The sequence below is a fragment of the Lampetra planeri genome, unplaced genomic scaffold (assembly GCF_965212315.1).
Source record: "Lampetra planeri unplaced genomic scaffold, kcLamPlan1.2.h2 scaffold_530, whole genome shotgun sequence".
NCBI lineage: Eukaryota > Metazoa > Chordata > Hyperoartia > Petromyzontiformes > Petromyzontidae > Lampetra > Lampetra planeri.
In genome coordinates, this window is record NW_027615353.1 from 1 (window position 1) to 24,287 (window position 24,287).

Consider the following 24,287-nt stretch of genomic DNA (forward strand, 5'->3'; position numbering starts at 1 on the left):
GGAAGTTTACGTACGGTACACAGTCACGGTCAGGGAGCCACAGCAATGGTGACCATCATCTCTGAGATAGTAGCACAAGATTTTTGTGCTCCACTCAACCAGTTGGTCAGTCGTCCACAAAATGGTAGTTCCATTTGATACTGACTTTCCCACAGATTTTTCCAAACCAGACAAACGATTGTGGCAAGCGTGTTGACATACAGAGCAGTTTTGCTGCGGTCGGATCGCCAAACTTCACCACCAGACTGGACGGAGTGAAGGTCGGCTTATCTGTACAGTTATAATCTGCAAAACACCAGAAACAGTATCGAACATAATGCATCATCAGGGATGCCAGAGGTCAATCAGTGCATTTTGAAGAGGAAGAAACGAAGTCATCGATTTTATGTCTAGAGTCTATAGTCATGTTTTAAGTCAGGTTTAGATTGGGTGTTTCAGGTTTCAGGACCTAAATCCTTAACAAATTACAAAGAGAGCCATGCTGTGATGAATTTATTTGACAAACATAAATTTTGTAATAAAGATGCATTTTTATTTATTAGTACAAAATATATGTGCACATTTCTATCCTGAAACAACACATTTCTAATTATTTAATCCAAAGCAAACTGAACAAGTGCTGCTCTTGAAGTAGACTCAGTTTTCATATTAATGAAATATGGACAAAAGTGTGTCTTTAAGTGTTTTACTCTTAAATTATTTTGGCCTTTTGGAGAGTGCGCTGCCTTGCATAGAGAGCTATCGTCATAGCAAAATGGGGGTGTTACCAGTCAACCTAAAAATGGTATTTAATACCATACCATACATGGCAAGTTTATTTGTATAGTATATTTCAGCAAAAGGCAATTCAGTATGCTTTATAGAAAGGAAAATGAACAGAAAATGCATTCGAAGATGGAAGTGAAAGTCCTGTCCCAGTCAGGAGATGGAGGAGGTCTGGGTGCCTCATTTCCAACAACATTTCAGTCATGTGTTTTGGCCCAAAACCATCTCATGTTTTATGGACCAGCAGAAATGTATTCTCTGACTATCTCACAAAGGCATCACTCAGTGTTTCCATACAACTCAGCATGATTTAAAAAATAAAAATAATTTTTAAAAAGGAATCTCAGTTTCTCAAACCACTGCGAAAAGGTTACCATGGTTACATGCCTCGTAATCAGCAAAGAAAGGGCCAGGAAGTGATGTACACTAAGTACATGCTGAGTGGTGTGACGTCCAAAAAAATACATATTACAGAGATGAACACTCTGATATAATTGTGTATTCAGTGCACAACGCATACAACACTAACACACTGGCGGATTTTACTTCAGTACTCATCTTCACTACTCTGAGTACAGCTGTCCTGACTTCCCCTTTGTGTACTATATTAGATAGCAAAAACTAAACAAACAAATAAACAAACAACTTACCACACGTGGACACATGGAATCTGTGCAGGAAATTCAGAGAGGAAACAGCCAAAAACATGTGACAGAAAAACATCTTGGTCAGTCTTGAAAGCAGTGACAGTACACACTGCTGCTGGACAATGGACCTGAAACTGAAAGCAGGGAAGTCCAGTCTCTCTCTCTTCCTGTTGAGATGAAGACTCACAGTTCAGTCATTGGTGTTGCATGAGTGAAACCAGTGGTGACGTGTCTGAGGGTAATTCCAGACCCTGAGGAAAATGCAAACCTGCTTCGACAAAAGCCACACACGACCTGTCAGCCTATAGCCTCATCTCTGCTGATTAGTTATTTTGGTGGACACACTGGGGAACTTAGTGCTCCACACATGTCCGGAAACCCACTTCCCTTATCACATTCCTGAAAACGTACCCTGCCTGTTGCACCAGGCAGAGTCAAGCTCAGAAAACACACTCCTTTTTCACACTCCCCTCAACTTGGTTTTTAGTGTTTTTAGTGTTTTACCTTCACATTTCAGGCAGCATTTACGTCAGGGCCATGTCTCATCCCAGACCCATCCTTGCCTCACACAGAGACAGAGAGGTGTAAAAGTCAGACCGGATTAAAATAACAAGTCAAAGAGGTGTAAATTGTAATTAGAAAGTCAGGAGGCAAATGTACAAAACAAACGCAGTGCAGTGGTAATGAAAGTGAACGGCTCTGTGGAGGAGGGACAATAAAGGATACAGTGAAGCCTCCTGTCAATATGATTCGATTCGCCCGTTCATGATGCGATTTGACTCGATTCACATCTGTTCACGATGTGATGCAATTCATTAATTATTTGAAAATTTAAATGTATACTTTAATTTATGTGAGGAAATCTCTTCCACACACTCCTGTTTAAATATTCTGCCAAAAGCAGGACAGGCGTAAGGCTTCTTATGACTCTCAGTGTTCCTCCAGCTGTGGTGGGAAGTCCATTCCACACTGCACACACATATGAACAGTTATTAATTCTTTACTGGAACTCTTCTCGTGAACCAATTTGTGAGCAAAAATAAAGCATTCATTATAATTTTTTGTACAACATGTTTGCATTTTTACCATCTACCATCTGGAGTTATAAACTCTGCTGCTTCTGACCTTTGTGGACCTTCATGAGGGTTTTCAGGTTCACCCTCAGTGAATCCGCTTCCACATATGAAGCATTTAAAAGGTCTTTTCCCAGAGTGAATCACTAGATGTCTCTCCTGTTCGTCTTCATCTGGAACTGTTTCATGTTCATCTTCATATTCAATGTGAGAGAAGACAAAAAAAATTCATTTTATTTGTGAAAAAATAACACGCAGACAGACAAGCACATGATGAAAATAGTACTGGTGTTAGTGTCAGTAGTAGTGTGTCAGTCCTGTGCGCCATGTTGAAGTGTCCTTGAGCAAGACACTAAACTCCATATTGCTCCTGATGCTGTGTCATGTATAAATGTGTGGTGAGCAGCTGTGCATTTATAGCAGGGAGTGTGAATGGGTAAAAAAGATAACAGATAAAGTGCTTTGAGTGTCGTTCAGGTACAAGTTTGCTATAAAAATGCAAAAGGTATTTGCAAGTCATGTTCTTTGTTTGTTTGTTTGTTTTTTTTACCTTATTTCCAAAGTCACCTTGACAACAGATGAGTTGTTCTCATCCACACCTTCAGTGGGTGTAGATGAGTTGAAAAAGTAGCTGCTGTGTTATGCTATAGGAATCACAATAACAATTTACTTCACCTTTCAGACAGAGGCTGACAGTTCACATTTGACACAAGCAGAGGTCAAATGTTCTCACTCAACTTCTCAACTTTCCATCCACTTTCGATGTGCAGTTCCTGTTCTCATAGCTGGGGCCAAATGAACACAATATTAATGATCATCAAAAGACAGACATGCAAATGCACCAGCACAGAATACAAAACACACATCTGCAATACTTTGTATTTCACTTAACTTGGACATTAAATCACCGTTACACTCCTGTCCATCATCGTCAGGACTACAAGTTCACTGGGGGATATTTGAAAATAGGTGTTTTATGTTAATGTCAGTTGTAGTACATCATCCTGGGTAACATGTCGAAGGGTCCGTCAGCAAGACACTGAACTCCATGTAGAATAGAATATAAGAGTAGAATGGACTTTATTGTCATTGCACACAAGTTACAACAAAATTGCATGTTGCTCCTGATGCTGTGTCATGTATAAATGTGCATGAATGTTGACTGTTGTCTGCTTATTTTAGTTCTCAATTTATTACACTATTTATATTACAGTTAGTACTAATTTAATGCATGCACTATTTGTACTTTTTTGTACCGTTTGCACCGTGCGTTGAGAGGTCTGTAATTTTATTTACGCTGTATATCACGCCTATGCAGTATACTTTGACAATGACTTTGACTTTGAATGGGTAAACAAGATAACATTGTAAAGTGCTTTGAAAAGCATTGTAAAGAAGATATGAAAACAGCAAGAGGTAAGTGTCATGTTGATTGTATTATTATTGTTGTTACTATTATTATTATTACTGTACCTGACTTCCACAGTCCCCTGGACAACAGATGAGTTGTTCTCATCCACAACTTCAGTGGGATAAAAAAGTGGTGTGGATGAGAGAAACTCATCCGATGTTGAAAAGGGAGCAGCCGTCACAACGTCCGTCCCTATGTTCCATCTAGTACTATGCTACTTTGAAACCTTCCAGATCCCGGAGCTCCCTCCGTCGCTTACAAGCCGTTCCTATAACAATATGTCACGTTTATGCCCGTTTTTTCCTCGTCTTCTTTGTTTCTCCTCTGCAGTCCGCCCTCTCTCCCGTGCAGTTGCGGGTAAACGGGGACTATGGCGCTTCCCCGGCTCGTGCTGCTCCGTGCCGCTCTGTCTCTTGCCGCCTTGTATTAGCATTAGCATTAGCATTAGCAACGACTCACATGCGCCCTCCAGTGACAAGGGGCGGGGCTACAGCGGCCAGAAAGGACGATCGATGTTTTTGCACATCATAGAGAGTATGATTGTGAAATTGGTGATTTTTAATTCGAACATTGTCGTGGATACTGGTCGATATTACTAGTTGATACATTATTAATAATTACAAAGGTGTATTTGACAACCTGTTGGATACAGAAATATTATTAACAAGGACGTGTACTTGTGTAACTTTTGTAAGCGCAGTCATCTTTGTACATCTTTGAGAAGACGGCTCAAAGAGCCAGACGGTCAAATTACATTTTAGTGTTGTTACTTTAATTTAGGAGCCTGATAGTGGTTAACAATTCTTGTCTATGTTTCTTTTATGACTTAAAAACAACAGCAGCAATATGTTTTGTCTGGTCGTTATGTAGATATTGTACTTCATGCCGTTTGTGTTTGATTTATGAACTCCTCAGCTCTTTGCTGTGCAGCCTGACTCCATCTTCCTCTTCTGGTTGTGTAATTAATTGCTGGGTCGCTCCCTCACCCTCTCTCTCCTTCATAATTAATTGGTGGGTTTGATTTAGTGGTCTGCACAGGATTTTGTGAGGCAAAGCTTCTTTGTGCAGTCACTTTTGTAAATAGAGAACAATCAGGCCTGGGGCATAAATCAAATCCAGATAATTCGCATGAAAGCCGACAAGCAGACTAACAGGAGAGAATCACAGCTTCATGCAATGAGAGAGAGAGAGAGAGAGGTAACCACATGTTGGTTTGATGAGAACTATGACAGTCATTTGCTGACATTGTAACAACAGCTGATGTCATAGTTGCTGTTGCAGCAGACAAAATACAACAATTAAACAACAGAGGGAACTCGCCTCAACTTGAACTTTCATTCATTTCACATAATGAAATTGTGTGATATTACTAACTAGAACTTGGAAAATAAAAATGTTGTGGAAATGTGGTAAAAGGGTGTTTTCCACTATGTTGAATCCATTGGTTCATATCTCACCACTCACAAAGTCTGGTGAAGACCACAATGGCTAACAAACACAAAGCAGCAACAAACAAACTGCAGGTGAAACAAATAAATGATCAAATAATGCACTGTAATGTACCATACTTACTAGTATTTATTTGAAATAAATATTGAATAAATGATACAGAAATGATAACCTTGTGAACATATCAATGTGCAGATAATGATTTTACACCAATAACCGAAATGAAATCTAAAGAAACAAGTTCACTCAGCAGACTGGGTTTGACGGTGAGATTGTAAACAACAGCAACAACATGGGACAATCACATCAGGATTCGTAGTTTAAGAACTTAAAGGTGAACTATGTAAAAATTGGCAGAATACCGACATCTAGTGGAGTCGCATTGGAATTGCAAGACAATTTTTTTTTAAAAACTCAGCAGCGGGGTTGCCAACTTTGCCAACAAGCGATCAGTCTGCACCATCCATGTCAAGTGATGAATCTTTCATTTCAACCAGTCAATACATTTTAAAACAGTATTTAACATTAGTTCTGCTGTCCATTATCACTTAGAGACATATCTCACCACTCACAAAGTCTGGTGAAGACCACAATGGCTAACAAACACAAAGCAGCAACAAACAAACTGCAGGTGAAACAAATAAATGATCAAATAATGCACTGCAGTGTACCATACTTACTAGTATTTATGTGAAATTAAATATTTGATCAAAGATAAATAAACAGCAACCTTGTCAACGTATACATTTCAAAGATACCAACAATCTGAATAAACGTTAAAGCCCATTCACATGTGTGAATGTGTGACTGTAAAAAAAAAAATAAAAAAATTGTACAACAACATCAGTGAAACAATCCATCAATCAGTCAGTATAAACATGGGACAATCACATAAGTCATCAGGATTCATCGTTCAAGAACGTAACTAACATATAAAGGAATTACGTGTTGTTGGCATAGTGATATTTTCAGGAATTACACTGAGACACAAACTCTCCATCCCTCACAAGCTCACAAGATGTGGAGCTGAGCTGTCATGGGATCATCCTAGCTATCATCGTTTCACAGGACCTGGACCCCATAAAGATGCTTTTCCATGGAGGCCTGAAGAGAAACGTCTGCGATGGAGTAAACCAGGGGTGTCCAAACCGGTCCTCGAGGGCCGCCTATCCTGCAGGTTTTCGATGTCACAATGCTCCTACACACCTGACTGAAATCAGCAGCTCGTTGTCAGGCCTCTGCAGAACTTCAGAGACTGATTCAGATGAGGTACGAACGGGGGTGACATGGAAAACCTGCAGGATAGGCGGCCCTCAAGGACTGGTTTGGACACCCCTGGTCAGTAAACCACCGTGGCAGCTCCTTGCGGTGCAAGTATACATTTAAAATAAATAAATACATTGAAATATCAGTGGAATTGGATGCTGCAGAAGGTGAGAAAGGAGAAAAAAAAACAAACGATACTGAAAAATCTTTATTTTTCACAGTGCCACAGAGCAAAAATCTGTGTTTCAAGTGCAAATAAACAATGTAAGAATTAAATGTATTTACCCACCATCAAATGGATTTAGTATACCAGAAGCATACTAAATTAATACAGTATCATAAATGTACAAGGCGATATTTGTCAGAATATAAAATCAGCTAGGAATGTTTTTCTTAAATCAAAAACAACAGAAAAGGCAGATTTTGGCAAAAAAAACAAAAAACAGTTTAATTGATTTTAAACCTAAATGTCAAATATATTGCAAGAGGAACTGCTGTAAATCCTGCAACAGTCTTGTTGCTGTTGTTGGTGTTGGTCTTTCCTCTTGAATCGGCTATGATCACAGAACTATATAACCCATAATTAGACGGTTACTACCACATTATCAGACCGAAGAGAGTGAATCTTTGATTACTCTCTCACACACAGACACCTTCACAGAGACAAAGCAAACAACCCAAAAAATCATGAGCGGAACAAAGACTACACAATTACAATGTTCCATGACTTAATTCAAACTGATGTTTAAAAAGCTTCTGACCATTTGAAAAACTGATGAGGACTTTTTTTTTTTACACATTTACTCCATCATAAAGCGCTGGGCCTTTATACTCTTAAAATGTTCATCCCTAGCTGTGCTACAAATTTTGGAATCTTCATAAGGACGATGCTCACATGCAACAATTGCATAACAGCCCTGTGCACCAATTTAAGCAATGGAGTTTATTATACTGTGCGCACACATGGACTTCTCTGCTGTGGCCTCCTCTTAACAATAACATCACAGAGACCTCACAACGTTTTTCTTCCTCTGCCTGGTCCCACCACTCCAACAAGGCAAGTATCCACCAGAGAGGCAACCAGGGAGCAAAAAACAGGTCCTTCGCCAGTGCCCCGGGAGTCTCCTCTTCCTTCAGCTGGTCATTTCCCAGCTCTTATTTTCTCATACACTGTGCTGCATGAATGAGGCTCTGACGTCTTGTTGTCTATTACAGTGCCTGGGTCTCTGGATGCATTAGCTGCCGCACCACCAGGTCTATATTAATGATGGGACTGAAGTATAGGGCCCAGTAGAAGAGGCAGTTACACACAAACTGAGGCACAAAAGGCCACAAGAGGGCAAAGGCAAACCCCTGAGACGTCATCTTCCACAAGTGGTTCCACATCTTGCTTGGTAGAGTCCTAAGGAAGGAAAGCAGGAGAGAAGTTAGCCCGTCACTGTACTTGACCCAATTCATTTTAGTGATTTATTTTTTCACATTAGTTATGCTTTTGTTTCCATGTGACTCTGGTAGGTTTCAGTTTGAGAGTGTGATACTAAAATCCTTGTGCCAGATGCTGTTTACTAGGGAAATTGGAATTTCCTTGTTTCTCACAACAGGAGGAGAAAACATTTCTAGTTTTCTCAATTTATTGTATATTTACGGCGTTTATGTGCACTGACGACCGTAGCGGCACAGAAACACACACACACCTGATACTGGCGGTTGTCCAGAGTCTCCAACAGTGCGGCAGGCTTCCAGCACAGACAGCAGCATGGTGTTAACAATGACAAAGCGAGATGTCCAGTAGTGAACGCCCAACCAGTCCCAAGCAAACTCTGCAATCAGCTGGTATGGAAGCAGGAGATACTTGATCAGAAACTCTCCCCACTGGTGCCAGCTTGGTTCCAACTTAAAGAGAGAAATATTACAGAAAACAAAAGGTTTATAAGCAGAATAACAATGTACCTTTAAATTATGGATACAATTATGCAATGGGCTCGTTTCATTTAACTGCATGGTGTATAACTGCATATATGGGGCATAAACGGCTGGAAGCAGCACTGAAACTTTTAGGATGAAGCAATAAAAAGAGTCCAACTTAATCACTTTGCTATAATACATATGAGTTGCAGGTAGAATTATATTTTCATCAGCTACAATCGATGTAATTCAGTTGGATGAAACAGCTTTGCAAAAGTCCCACCTGTGTGTTGAGGAAATGGCTCTCCAAGGTCTGGTTGATGTGTGCGATCGGGGGACAACAGGTGTGCAGGAAGGGCAGGAAGGTTTCGTAGTAGTCAAATAAATACAAATAGAAGAGTGTGAGGCGAGGGGAGCGCTTCAGTGCATACAGCAAGAACAGAGACTTTCCTGAATTAGCCGCCTGGGCAGACAAGTTAGAAAGATGCAAGTTAGATGCAGTGCACAGGATAACACAACCAACAGGAGACTCAATTCTCAGTATGTTTGTGGATGAGGTCCAAACAGTTACACACACAAATTAGGGAACGTACTTTGTATTCCCAGAGGTTCTGTGGGGGTTTGATCCCCAAGGCTTTAATTCGGTCCAGTTCAGCCAGTACAGTCCGTCTGTGAGCCTGGTTTTCTATACTGTAGGGAGGCTTTAGTAACTCTTCATTCCCCAGCATCAACAGAAGCCTGAAGCAAAGAACAACAACCCACAACATAACTGTCTCTCCTCTCAATTCTGACATTGTGTGTACATGCAACAACTGCAGCCGCTGTTCCATTTGTTTGTCTGCACATGAGGCATTCTGCCAAATAATGAACTGTCAAATTTCACATGATTTGGAAGCGCAGAAGAGCATAGCTGTAGATGACGGACTTAAAATTTGAATTTCAGCTCGACTGTAGACAGTGCCCCTGAATAAAAACATATACAGGCATATATGCTGCAGCAGATAGAACCAGAACCTTCTGTGTAGGAAAAAAGCACACATTTGTTTTTACATGTCCCTATCTAGCTTGTTAGACGTTGACATTTATCTGTGACTTCTATATCTACCTTCCATTGACTCTCTCCTGTAGGAAGGGCTCTCTGTAGAGCTGGGCCCACGGTCCCAAATGTTCTAGCCAGTATACAACTTCCTCTGGCGTCCAGTGAGACACAGGCTTACTGATCAACAGATCGTCCGGCTCCACCACACCACTGCTCCAGTGATACACCAGAACCGTCACCTGGAAACAGACACAGATCTCAGTTTAGTTGTTATTCTCATGTCCTCAACAACACATGGCTGTGGCTTTAACACAGTAACGCTGGTGAAACAAGCCCAGGCCCACGATCTTCAGCCATGAACTGCCTGGGGTCAAAAACACATCATGTAATCTATTTACATGCTCCCATCAGTACAAACACACACATATTTACTGCTACGTGGCAAAACACACAGAGACATTGTTCCTGTTGTGCCACATAGACAAAATAAACATGGTCTGTCTCAGTGACATGGACAATCAAACTATTCATTTTCTACTCCTACAGCATTTAAAAATTACATTCTTCTTCGTTTATTGTAAAAATGCCACTGTCTGAAGTACATAACAGTGCAACATCGACATCAGCTGAACAAAGTTAGAAAGTTTGAAAAAAAAGAAAGAAAAGGTCTCCAATTGCTTATTGCAGGTAGTTTAGGGTGAAGGTGCAAGCAGCAGAAAAACAGTATCTTAAACAGGACATCCTGGACTACAAAATAGCCATTAAAGGCCCCAGTTCAGTGTGATGCAGTTATGTTGTCCATACAATGAACCAGCACATGTGTCTGAATGTTACACTGACATCAATTATGGTTTTGTCAGCTTTAAAATCTGCTGTTGTCAAGGTAATAGTGGTGCCGCCGTTGTATACTTACAGCCACACATGAGAGTGCAGTGAGAACTCCCGAGAAGAAGAAGCATGCTCCTTTATGCTGTTTTTTCCTGGATCTATCCAAATTGTCACCATACCTTAAAACATGTGGAAAAGTACAAAGGTTTTTCATGTTCACACCAGAACACAGTGTAGGATACAAGTAAGCACATATCAGGCACAAGAAAGGTTCACATAGAAAACATCATGATCAGTTTGTCAAGAGTTCTGTTTTTTTTTAGATTTAAACACAAACAGTATGTGTCATACTACCTCTGGAATGCAAGTAAACTCCGGGAGATTTTGGAATTAGCCTGGATCTCAGCTCTCCTTCGCTCCACAACCTCAGTGAAGAGCTTGTCAGTTGCTTCTCTGGAAAGATAAGCATTACAATATGCTGATACCATCACAGCCATGTCATCTCCTCATTGTAGGCTTACAGAGGTCAAGCATTCAATAAAAGATAGAACCTGTTTGAGAAAGGCATACCTCAGCAGTATGTTGATTTTCGGAAAGCCTTCCCACCTCTCCCGACACTCTGGACACTCATTCTTGTGGGAAGATTCCCACCACAAAGCCAGACAATGGCGACAGAAGTTATGGCCACAGATCAAAGTGGTGGGGTTCACTAGGATGTCGTAGCAGCAGTGGCATGAGAACTCATGTTCTGAGATGTTAGCTGTGCAGGGCTTGATGTAAGAACAATCGTCCACTACTTCATCTGATAACTCCCCTTCCATCTGGTGCTGCATATCCAAGTCTGGAAAAGACATCAGAGACACGGTTAAAAGAAAGGGCCAAACTGTAAAATCAGTAGCAACGTGCTCAGAGAAGCAAATGTCTTCCAAAGGTTTCAACCAATTCAATACTTGACTGTGTCAAACATGAATGACTGTAAAACAAATCCTGTACTGCCATGCAAATTTAAGGCTTTTCTTTGGGCCAGTCAACATCTCTGGTTAAATTTTGGTTCTCGTTATTAGTTTTTTCTGTTAAAATTGCTAACAGATGCAGGCAGAGGGTTTTGTTATGCAAACTGCCTGCGACCTCTAAAATCATTCCAGAGGAAAATGTTAGAGGACCATAGAATAACAATATTTTCTCTACACATATTCCACATTTCTCCAACATTTACTTAGCATTTATTCACTTCCTTGGAGTAAATCATGAATTCAATCATAAATTTGCTTGAAAGATGCAAACAAAAAATCTGCACCCTATGTGTCATGCTTGCCCTTACCAGAGGTAAGTCTGGCGTGATTTAATGTAGAATTCAGCCACATGTGGTGATGGTCAAAAGTAATTTGTGACATGAATTTGTGACATATAAAACACAGGGCTCATTATAGGTATATGCAAAGGGAAAGGCCAAAAGTCAAATTTCAACACCAATAACATTCATAAACAACAATCTTTGTCACAAGACTGTCAAAATACCACTACATTTGTTTTTCCCGTTTAAGGATAGGATAAGGTGAAATGTAAAACTAAACAGTATGTGTTTGAAAACGATCACCACATAAAAAGTATTCATTGTACGAGGGTAAAACAACATTTACCACCAAAAGTGACATCAATTCATGGCACCGCCTACTATGCATACGTGACACAAAAACAGCAAGTTGGGCTGATTAACATGATCAAGAAACAAAGCAGTGATAGCTCGACACTGACATTACATTAGAAACACCTTTATGTTAGTTCTCTTATCCTGGCCTGGACGTTAGCGCAACTCTACGACTATCTAGCTTGTTGTTAGCTAGTAGCATTGTGTATCGTGACAGGCAATATAAATCAACTACTACAGTTTACTGACAATTCAGTGAACAAAGTGTATCGCAGTTAGCTTTAAGACAATACGCCAATAAGCGGTGGACGAAAGCGAGTTGTCAACGTCATTGATCAAACCTCACCTTCACTCAAAAATGGCCTTTGACAGGTGAGTCGCAGGAGGATCACATAACTATGAGGTAAACTAACCTACGTGTGCTGATACTTGCAAGTACATCCTGAATAAAACCGTCCAAGGAAGAGATAAACAGTTCCGCTCCGAGTCGCCATGGCTCCGATCCAGCCCTACGTAGGTACACACCCACGTGCACGCCTGCGTATGACGTCAGGCGGACCGTCGTCACGAGTTACGTCACTTATCTGACAGTCAGGTGCAGCTGAGCTCAGGCAAAGTTCAGGTATGGCTTGATGACTTTTAAACAGTGAGGGACCAAAGCATTTTACTGTGCACTGAAATGAGTGGCTGTGAAACCTGAACATTTTCGCTACATTCGGTAAATGAATCAATGTACCCTTCGTTCTTTCATTATTCTGTTTCAAAACAGAAAATCTAATTTTTTTCACGCATTGAAGCGTTTCACAACAGCACATTGTAACAATAACAGCTCTGCTCGGTAGGTGGCAGTAATCGCCCTTTAGCAGCAAAAGCGAACTGCTTAGAAAATCACGACGAAGAAGTGGTAGCGCGGCGTTGCTACACCGTTTAGCTGCAGTTGACAGCTGCGCACTCAGCAACTTAGCATCATATCTTGGTCCTATGTCCTGTTCACAGTGGGAGGTTTTATTACACCCTTCAAACCCGGCGACCACAAATCAGCATGCCTGAGGTAACGCGGATGTCAATGCTGTTGGGCATTTAGGTGTAACCGTTAGCTGTCTTTGTGGCGTTGTGGACTTACACTTAGACGTTCCTTGTTGAATGTTTTTGTCGGCTGGAGAGGCACACATCAATTCTGACTACTGACTGTACGGTCACTGTCACATGGAACTATACTACAGTATAATGCCGCTGTTTGGCTAGCTGCTTCAGTGACAGGATGTGAAACTCCGAGGCATTTCACTACAACCGTTTCCTCGAAACTGAGTTGCAAAATCAACACTTGAAATACGTATTCACAACTACCTATTACCACCATGAATAAGTTGTTTCCACGTGTTTGCCAAGGCCATGTCAGTGTTGTCGTGTATAATATTTGTTGGCAATATTGAATAGGAACAGTTTTTACAGTGCTAACACATTGGAAGTCTGCCCCACCACTAGCATCATTATAGATATGCAATTTCTCATGAATACGTAGCTTTGGCACTCTGTTTTACATTTTAGATACAATACTGACATTTAGCCCGTTGAAGTTTAGAAAAATATGAGCAGCCATTATCCATAGGATCAGACTTAACATGCTAAAAAGCTTGTTTCTTATGTTTGTGGACCTTTTGGATGGAACAATGTTGTGAAGTGTATGTAAAAATATTAATTTTGACAGATATTGCCACTGCAATCAAACCCATCTCTCATGGTACCGTTGCATGTAACCTTCATAATGATACTTTTCTTCATATGAATTGTAGGCCAAGTCATCTCTGTAGTACCACAATGCTTCATTTATAATGGTATGTTGGACACATTTATACCTTCATTAGACATTTCACATCCGACCATATTATTATTTCAATAACATTCTGATCAATTGTGCAGCTGTTATTGATCACTTTATTCCTGATAGGATCCTGAACTTCAAAATCCATTGTCCCTGACTCTAAATGAAAACCATGGAATTCAGAATTCACCATGTCATGTGTCAACAGCATCAGCAAGTCCTGACAATAGTTGTGAGACAGAGGAGATTCAAGTAATCGTCAAAGAGGAGGAAGAAGGTTGGACTCTGACTGAAAATGGTGAGTGGAAAACGCAATTCATAAACTTTCTAAATGAAAAATACAGAGTTACTTTGTCTCCTTTTTCACATTCTCTGTCGCTTTGGTATTTTCTACTTCAGGTGAGAACAGCAGCTCAGAAGCAAAACAAGAGGACAATGCCGCACACATTTATAATCCTCTCTTCAAAGTGGCATGGGAAGGACATCTCCCATTCATGTGGAGTAAAGAAACACCAGAGATTATGTTTGGAGAAATGCAGTCATGAATCTGCTGCCCATTGCGGACAAAGTTCTTCTTCCAGGGAGCAGCAGCAACAGAGACATTTGCTTCTGGACTCTGGTAATAAGCCCATCTTGGCATGTGTTCAAGGAAAACGACGGGGAAATGTATCCGTGCATCAGTGCCATAACAGGGGAGACAAACATTTCTCCTGTGCGGGAGACGAGATGAACCCTATTTGTAAAAGCAACGCAAATGTCTGTGAGGGAACACAAGCAGAAGAGGAGAGTTACACTCAAGGCCAGAACCTTGAGGGAAAACAACTCACATCAGCAGAAGCCAAACAACATCAGGCCGAACGATCAGCATCTTACCACACAGTATGTAGATATTTGTTTATTAAAAGTGTGCAAAGAATACCATATCTATAGTCAACTTCAGATCATTGACCAGAACATGTTGAAAAACAAGTTTAATCTCATACGTGCTGTAGTGTGTGTAATATAACATGGTATTGATACTATCAGACACATTTTACTACACAAATGGCTGAAATATTCATATGTGGAGTCTGACATGGTGTGAAAGTCTCCTCTGTATTTCTCCTGAATTTAAATTCAGGCGCCTGCAGCCTTAGAAGACCAAACGCTCCATTTGACTGTCAGACTGCAGGCGGGGGAAGGGGAGAAGGATGCTGAAGAAGATGAGGAAATAGGGGGTTTAATCAATTCTGATGGTGAAGTGGTTGAGTGGGACAGCAGTAAGTGATTCTTAACTGCACAACTTTCTCCATAGCTATGCCAAATGCACACATCTTGAACCTGAGCCAACCTCTCATTTTTTCAGGTGTCAGTCTTGACCGAGACTCTGAGAGCACAGAGGACCCCCATCCAAGCACGGTAGTTTTTAAGACATCAGTTTAAACAAATTAATGTCTAGATTAGAATAAAGGACTGTTTGTTAATCCCATTTGAAATCGCCGATTGCTTGTGTTGATAATAATTAAGCCCTGAAGTGTTGTTAAAGCAGTTGTGATGTTACACCATGATGTTTTTTTGATAATATCAAATATCATAATATATAATAATATTTTTGGCATTCAAAAGTCTCCAAAAGTTATATTGGGTTCACATAGTCTGTAACGTCATGGGAGGATTTTACAGTTCAATGCTATTGGAATGTGTGTCGGTTTATTTTACAGTAAATCTAGCCTTTACAGACCATAACTTCAGGTATCACTGTCACACAAACAGAGGCAGCTTTTAATGAACTGGTGTAAGACATTGGGCGCTCTCCAATAGAACAGGCCTTGAGCCGTTTGTAATGTTTTTTTTATCGGTTATGACCATAGGGCCTGTCAGAATCTCAGCTGCAAGGCCGAAACCAGAGAGACAGCAGTAGTCCATCACTCATCATGGAGGTTGTTTCTGAAGGGGATGATGAAGAATCGGATGAAGGGGAGGAGAAAGGGAGAGTAGCGAAGATGACAGCTGTTTCACCCATGTATTGTGGTAAACTCATGTTAAAAAAACGACTGGTTTTAGAGAGAATCACTGTTCGCTTGCATTTTACTCCAGCATTGTTGCATGTTTTTGCAGGAAAGGGACCCAGTAAGAAGACCACGGACACAAAAATATCAGTGGAATCGGAATTGGATGCTCCAGAAAGAGAGAGTGATGTTCCTGCTAAATATGGTGAGGAAACAATGAGACCTTCTCTGAAATATAAGACCATTACCATTGGATTTAATGTGTTTCAGAAGAAAACCAATACAAGATATGAAGGTATCAAGATAGAGCTGAACAGCTGCCTCTTCTACATATCACTGAAAAGCTCAGTGTTATCAGACACCGGTGTTAACCAGCTCTTGTCTTATAAAAATATATGATGTTAATGCTTTGTATTCACAAAGGCAAGAGGAGGGGCAGAAGAAAGATTTCAGATGTCTCTCTGTTGTCAAGTGAGGACATGGAGGCAGAGCCTGGAAGTGAGTGGGTTTTTTTTCATCTTAAAGTAACTGAATATGTTGATATATTTGTGTTTATTTACAGCTTTTCTGCACAGTAATAATCTGTCTTGATTTTATCTGAAAGTATCGAGTCGAACCAGAAGGCAGAGAGTTGTCACTACCACTGTGGAAACAGGAGAACTAATGTCACAGACTGTCCGTCATGCTGCTGGTAAAAAAATGTACATTTAATTTTGTCAGATGGTCTAGAGCCGGCTCAACCCCCAATGACTTCTGGATTTTTCCTTTTACCAGACAAGCGACCTCACCGAAAAAAGAAGGACCCCAGATGTTCCTTGGAAGGTGGAGATATCGGCACAGTATTTGGTAGTTCAATCAGCGATATGTTTCAAGATTTATGTTTGTTATGAGATGGGATTTCACCTTCCTTATTGCCCACATAGGGAAGAAGCATCCTGGCAGAAAGCAGCTTCAAGTGCCAATAGAAATACCTGCTGAGCTCCTAAAGATGCCCAAGGAGAAGATAGACTACCACTGCACAGTGTGCGGCAAAGAATTCCCTCATGCTTACAAACTGGAGCGACATGAGCTGATCCACACAGGGGAGAAACCGTACTGCTGTTCTATCTGCGGTCGCGGTTTCAACCAGAAGGGGAACCTCAAGACGCACTACAAAGTCCACTTTGGTGAGAATTGGTACATTGTAGAAGTGGAAATGAATTGATGAATCCTGTGGAGTTGTAGCCAACTGCAGACTAGGTCTGCAGATCTGCATCATTGACCATAAACAGCAGTGACACCAGTGTCTCCATTATACAGAACATGGGTTCTGTACTTCTGTACTACTACATCTTTACAATTTGACTGAATAATCTGCATTGATCTACACTACCAGTTAAAGGTTTGGACACACCTTCTCATCTTCTCACACAATGTTTTTTCTTTATTTTCATGCCTTATTTCCATTGTAGATTCTCACCCAAGGCATCAAAACTATGAAAGAACACACTGAATGTTTTAATGCATATTTTAAATTAACGTCTGAACAATACAAAGAGAGAAAGACCTGACTTGTCTCCCATTTGTCTCTCTGAAGGTCGAAAGGGTTCTGTGGATTTTGACAATGAGGTGAATCCTTTGGCATCAGAGCTGTCTGAATACCTGAAGTCTCTGCCGGGGGAGTCCAGAATCAGGTCTTCGCTCCGCTGCCTTGACTGTGGAAAGGACTGTGAAAGTCAGTCGGCCCTGCAAGCACACCACATTACTGCACATACACAGACTGTTGCTGATGAATCAGCCAAACACCAGCTCCTCCTCTGCCGCCATTGTGGCATTCAGTTCCCCAAGAAAGAGAAGCTGGAAGACCATATGAAAACCCATGTCAAGGAGAAGCCCTACTCATGCCCTGACTGTGGCAAGAGGTTCATCAATGAGAGTTACATACAGATTCACCAGCGCCTCCATACAGGGGAGAAACCTTTCCTCTGTTCCCAGTGCGGCAGAGGCTTCCACACGGCCTCCTCTCTCAAGCTGCATGAGATGCAGCACTCTGGAGAGAAGCCGTTTTCCTGCTACATCTGCGGAAAGAATTTCCGCATAAACTCATATCTAACTGCACATTACCAGACCCACATTAAAGACAGACCTTTCACTTGCAATGTGTGTGGCAAAGGCTACGCCAGAGCTGAGGAGCTGAAGGTGCACCACAGGCTTCACACCGGGGAGAGACCCTACGAGTGTAGCGAATGTGGAAAAAGCTTCATTTACCGCCAGGGTCTGCGACAACATCAGCGCACACACGCTGGAAGACGCATTGGTCCAACCAGACAGCTCGGAAGACCGAAGCAACAGGACGGACTAGACACCTGAGAGTCATATATTGATGTTCTTTTGTTGTTCGTTAACTGTTACAAAACAAAATCTTGTAGTCAGTGGGCCTAATTCCTGTTCTCTTTCCCTACATTCCTCCACCTGCAGCTGAGACTGCAACTGTCTAAAAATACATTAGGTGCTACAGAGTAGCTGCCAGGTAATATTGGAATTGTTGTATTCATATCCATATTGTATTCATGTTGTTAGGTTTGCACTTCTCCAGTATGCCTGTGTACAATTTGAGTGCCTTTGTATCTTGCATGCCAAATGTTAAAACAATACGCACAACATCCTGGTTATTTTAACATTGATGTTGATGGAATACAGACATTTTTACAGAAACCTGTCTGTATGTTTTTATTCTTTGTGTGGATCATCTCAGCGAGTGTGAACTAAAATGGCCAAATAGAGACACTTGTGGTCTGAATCTCACACAAACACATCAGTGGTGGAACATGTGCCCAACTGATCCAGTGCTTAGGTGAATTCAGCAAGATCTACAGAATGTGGCAAATGGTTTCCCCACATAGATAACAATTTTGTGGCCTGTCATGATTACGTGTGAAGTCCCACAGGGCAGGCACAGTGGCCCAAGCCATTGTATATCATTTTATATCCCATGAAGAAGAGATACAAAGGTAGGTACAAAATAAAAGTCTGCTGATGTTTCTCCAATCACTGATTATTTCGTGTAAACTGGAGGCGGGACGTTGACAACGACCGCCCTCCATCCCTGTATGTTTGTTCCCTTATGCAATTTCAAATGTAGTCAGGAGTGTTTTCTTCTGGAGAGACACCCTGACAGGGTCCTTCTTAGAAAGAATGGATCCTGACTCAGCCGAAAGACCCGTCGGAGTGAGTGAGACACCCAGCATCCTTCAACGGAAGCTGCATGGCCGCCAACGTTGAAGGGTTGGTTTTGAACGCTGCGGCTGCCTGACTGCATCCTATACAGTACACTACATGCCCTGGCGGGTAATATCGGTAAGATATGCGGTTCAGTTTGACATTATCGTGTTAACACCGAATGGACCGTTGACGCTAACGTTCCAAACTCCAAATTGCCCAGAAGATGGCCGAGAAACGACCAAAGAGGAGACGCACAAAGGAAACGAAAATATGTCCGTCTGACTGGTACGTGACATTGGTTTTCATGTGTTCAGCTTGCTAATATCTGTGACAGCTAACCCCAACCGGCTAGCTAGCAAGCAGGCAAGTTATGACATTTTCTGTGCAAGGTAACGTTACATATTTCGCTTGGAGCTTTTCGCAAACGTTTACCAGGCTCCGTTCGTTAGTGTATCCAACTGTTGGAATGTTAGCCACATGAACACGAGAAAATCTTCGCCGTATGGTCTTAGCGCGGAAATCAACAACAAGCATCTTCTGCTGTCTTAACTGAACCTGGTGGCGCTTTATAGCACCGCAACTGTCCTGTTCGGTCGTTCGCACATCCGTGGTGCCATAAACATACAGACGTAGAGACCTCATTCGACGCTGTCACATTAAAAATGAGTGATTTCGTGTTGAAATACTTACTTCGCTAACAACGAAACATATAGTCTGGCGTTTTACTAAATGTAGAAATGAATTAAAGGTTGGCTATGTATATTTTTTTAAAAAGCTATATCCACAGAGCATTTACATGGGCTCATTATAAAAGTGTAGCTTTTCCTGAAAAAAAATATATGTAGTGTGATTAATTATTTTGTATTTTTTTACGGGTCTGTCAATGGGTCTATGTTTATACGTACAAGCCAATACCGATAGGGGCATTGTGAGTTTCCAGATCGGTCTCTATACTCGGCACAGAAGGCTGCAAAATGGCGGAGTCTGCAAGTCCTGCAGCAGCAGCCTCAAAGCCCCGGCGTTATGAATCACAGAGGCGGAATGACCGGAAAAGAGCAAAAACCAGAGTCAACATTGGCAAAGCATATGCTAGATGGACTCGCATAAAGGATTTCCTTGGCATCAAAACGCACTCGGAAATGGCGACTTTTCTCCTCGATCGGTAAGAAGCTAGCTAACTTAGCTAACGTTGCTTACAGTGTTGGTTGCTCGTTGCTCAAAAAAGGAATGTTGCACATTACATATGACTATCAAATAGTAATGCCTTACATGAGTACTCAATGGAGAAAGTAATTAGTTATATTACTCGTTAGAATCTTTTCCACTTACTCTAAACTTGCCTGAGATGCATTAGATGGAAGGAGAACATACGAAGCAATGTTCTTTTGGCTCTTTATTACGCCAACAAGACTTAGTGCTCACTTTCCATAGTGGCGAAACCTTTATCTGGGAACGGTGCAAACGTTGTCCTGTCAGAATACGGCTGGTCGCTTCCTGCTGTCTGTATTTTTTGCCGAGTATCCTTCGAAAAGACGGCGATTCGACAGTTGAAAGAGCTAACAGCGGTGGAGAGCAGCGTCCTCCCCGGGCAAATTGTGCACTTCAGCGTCAGGTTATTTTCTTTCCAAAATAATGAGCGAATCTCCACCCTCGAAACTGGCTTTTTGCAGCTAGGGACCTTCTTCAGAAAAAGCTTGCAGCAGCATGTTATGATCTTGTTGACGCTCCCATCTTTTTCCCATCTGTCCTTGCGGGTGCCGGATGCCGGGTGGCGACCAATCGGTGATGGTAAACGATACCTCGTGCCAAACCCCAAACCAATCACTGTGCCATTCACGCTCTCCTCCCACCTCCCTTCTTTTCCGTGTGATCATATGTGTAAGTGTGGTGAAGTTGTGACTAGCACAAGTAACGAGCTTGGAAAGCAGTAATGTGATTACTATTTACATAAGAGCAATACAGTGATGTGTTACTTTCAAAGGCGTTAGTTACACCCTGGCCAAATCCCTCTACTTCTTTCTTGTTTTCATTATATGACGTTGACCCTAGATATGACATTACTGGTCCTGAACCATCCACCTCCACACCCAGTAAACGGGGGAAACAGAGGCGGCTCAATCCTCCTGCCGCGTCCAGCATCGCTGGTTCACTTTCTCCACCGCGGTGAGTGTCTATACGTTCTATCTATTTGTATTCACACAGGTCTCAGACGACCATGAGCATACCGTGAAGTTCTGGCGGATGTTTGTCGATTCAAATGTATAAAATCTGACTGTTTGTAGAGAGCATCAACCAGGGTGGAGTGAAGAAGACACCCTCTCAGCCACAGATATGAGATGCCCAGAGGACAGGTACAAATGCATGGCATTGTTTTGTCCCTTTATTTAATCTTAAACTGGCAAGAAGAAAAGAATGAATGACAGCAGGCTAGCGATAGGTGACTGTAATAGATATAGATATGCCCGTAATTGATGATGGATAGCAGAGCTAATGTTTTAAAATGGATTGAATTCAGTTATACATTTACTAAAACATCAAACTGTATGTGTCTTTGTTAACGAACATAAAACAAATTATTACAATATATAATCACACATTTTTTAATTTGTGTCAGTGTCCTGTATCACAACTACATGTCTGCCATTTGTAACAAACCAAACTGAAAATCTTGAGAAGATTCAGCTAGTTACGATTCATTTAGTTGGGCATACACACCTTCCTGAAATGGACATAAATGCACTGGGTCGCATCGACCCATCCAAGATGGATTACGCTCCAGTACGTAATGAGGCGTCTTGTTTGGTGGTACATCAGACCCACTTTAAAACAAGCTTTTTGCAAATATCATGGTCTGTGTAATCAAGTGTCCCAATTGTGTCCTATTACTCATATATTTAGGACACACTATGATCCATCCATCCAACGTTCATGTTGCACATGTGGACCCAACTTTCTGATAGCTTGTGTCATTACACCAGCCTACTTTTAGTTGGTACTAAAATTTTTTTGTCTATGACCATAGTTCACTAAAACACCAAGGGTAGGACAGTGCATCTTGACCCTCCTTTACTATATAAAAGGACATATATTGCCCTAAATATATATAAGGATATTAAACAATAGACAGGTTGAACAAATACCCCCAGGCATGTGCTGGCTAGATTGATGGTCATTTATATTTTTTATAATTCTTTTACTTCAGTGATGAAGAGTCGTCTACTTCCTTCTTGTGTAAGGATGAACCGTCCAGACCACCTTCAACGCCGCCTGTGTTGAGTGGCATTGAAGGCGTGTTCAGCTCTCAGTCACTGTCTGAAAGGTGAGGTAAAATGAAATTTGAGATGCTGAAGTTTGGTTTTGTGAGAGTTTCTTCACAGTGAAGTGATCTATCATGTTTTTAAAGACCAGAACATTGTTGTATTTGGCAGAGATGGGTATCCTTTGGTTAAAGAAGAGAAACTTGAGACGGACACCATGTCTGCTATTCAAGAAGTGGAAGTCAGGTAAAGTAGATGCAGCACAACCCCAACATGATTGCTGAGTTTAAGCATTTGTCATGGGCTTAAGATTGCAATCCTTCAGGCTCTATCCTCTCTATTCCATAGCTCTAGTGGTGCCTTATGAAGATGTATAACAGGTCAGACAGGAAGCAGACAAATGACAATTCTAAAATGCGCTTTGTCTTATCTAGTGTTGACTGGGATAAAACACCCTCTGCAGATGAAGACACTGATGTGTCCTCCTTAGAAGATGGGGTCAGTGAAGAACCAGACAGTGACGATCCAGACTACACACCTGACTACACACCAGTCTACGTACCAGAGCCGTGCGTACGGTAGGTTTCTTTTCTCAGCACTCAATATTGTGATGTGGTTTGTATGGGTTTTTTTTTTGTTTGTTTTCTTCTTCTAATGGCCATATTTTGGGCTTTGGACTGGTAGGTCTCTGAAAACTTAAAAAATGAACCTGCAACAACCATGCATGCATAATATGAAAATAAGACCAATATCCAAGACCAATGTTTGGCTATTGGGGACAATTTTCACAAATGTTGTGTTGTTGATTTTTTTTTTTTTTTTAGTAATCTAAAGTCACGGAAATCACGTTTGAAGACAAAGGAGGAACCAACTGGCTACGTCCAAGTGTCTATTCTGCAGAGATCCTCTGATTCAGTGGTGTCACCTCCAAAGAAGTCATCCTGTGACGAAGGCCACACACCCAGCTCTAACAGGGTTCAGGAAGAGTTTCCTGAAGAGCCAAATCAACAGCAGTGGTCTCGCGGCCCCAAGAAGATCTTTCAGTGTCCAACGTGTGGAAGAGTTTTCCCTCGTAGCACCGCTCTGAAACGACATCTTGTAATCCACTCCGGGAAAAGACCTTTTAAATGCTTCATATGTGGAAGAGGATTCACTCAGGGTGGAAACCTGAAAACACACATGAAGATTCACAAAGGTCAGTCACTGAAGGGATCTCCTCCTGTCCCTGTTTTATAAATCCAGATATTTACTTTAGGTGTTTATTTCAGTAAGATGTACTCGCTGGACAATAAACCTGAGATTTCTTGTTGTTAATTGATAATGTGATTATCTGATCTTGCCATCCTACTTTTTACCACTGAAATCATTAAAAACTGCATCATGTAAAAATAATGCAGACCTGTTCTACAGCAAATAACTAACAGATGTTTCACTTTGGGTTCCAGGAGACTCATCAAATTGGACATTACTACAAGAGAAGAGTTCCCCTAAAGAATCAGCAGTAACAGTTCATGTGTGTGGAGAGTGTGGAATGGACTTCCCACAGAAACAACAGCTGGAGGAACACCGTGAGAGTCATAAAAAGCCTTACGCTTGTCCTGATTGCGGCAAAACTTTTAAAAACCAAGATTATTTAAAGATACATGAGAGAAAGCACTCAGGTGATTCTCCGTTTACCTGCCCAGAGTGTGGAAAGAGTTTTCTCACAGCTTTTGCTCTTAAAAAGCATGACGTGACACACACTGGAGAAAGGAACTTCCATTGTGAGCAGTGTGGAAGAGCGTTTTTTACAGGCCTCCCACCTCAACGTACACCTGAAAACTCACACAGGAGAGCGGCCGCTCCTGTGTGCCATCTGTGGTAAAAGTTACTCCAGAGTGGGTACTCTAAAAGTACATCTGCGAGTTCACACTGGGGAGAAACCATATAAATGTGAGAAATGTGGGAAGTCTTTTTATTATTTTCAGGGGTATCGCGCTCATAAAATG

General features: G+C 41.4%; 1 protein-coding gene across 1 annotated transcript; it reads right to left on the bottom strand.

Moving 5' to 3' along the window:
- Nucleotides 1-7,820: 7,820 nt before the first annotated feature.
- Nucleotides 7,821-13,111, bottom strand: LOC144741396 (bifunctional apoptosis regulator-like). The gene is given in 10 exon segments (XM_078623939.1): nucleotides 7,821-8,013; nucleotides 8,306-8,346; nucleotides 8,349-8,504; nucleotides 8,800-8,979; nucleotides 9,110-9,254; nucleotides 9,622-9,794; nucleotides 10,469-10,562; nucleotides 10,738-10,836; nucleotides 10,954-11,224; nucleotides 13,078-13,111. Coding segments are annotated over 10 exon segments (1,386 nt in total).
- Nucleotides 13,112-24,287: the final 11,176 nt, after the last annotated feature.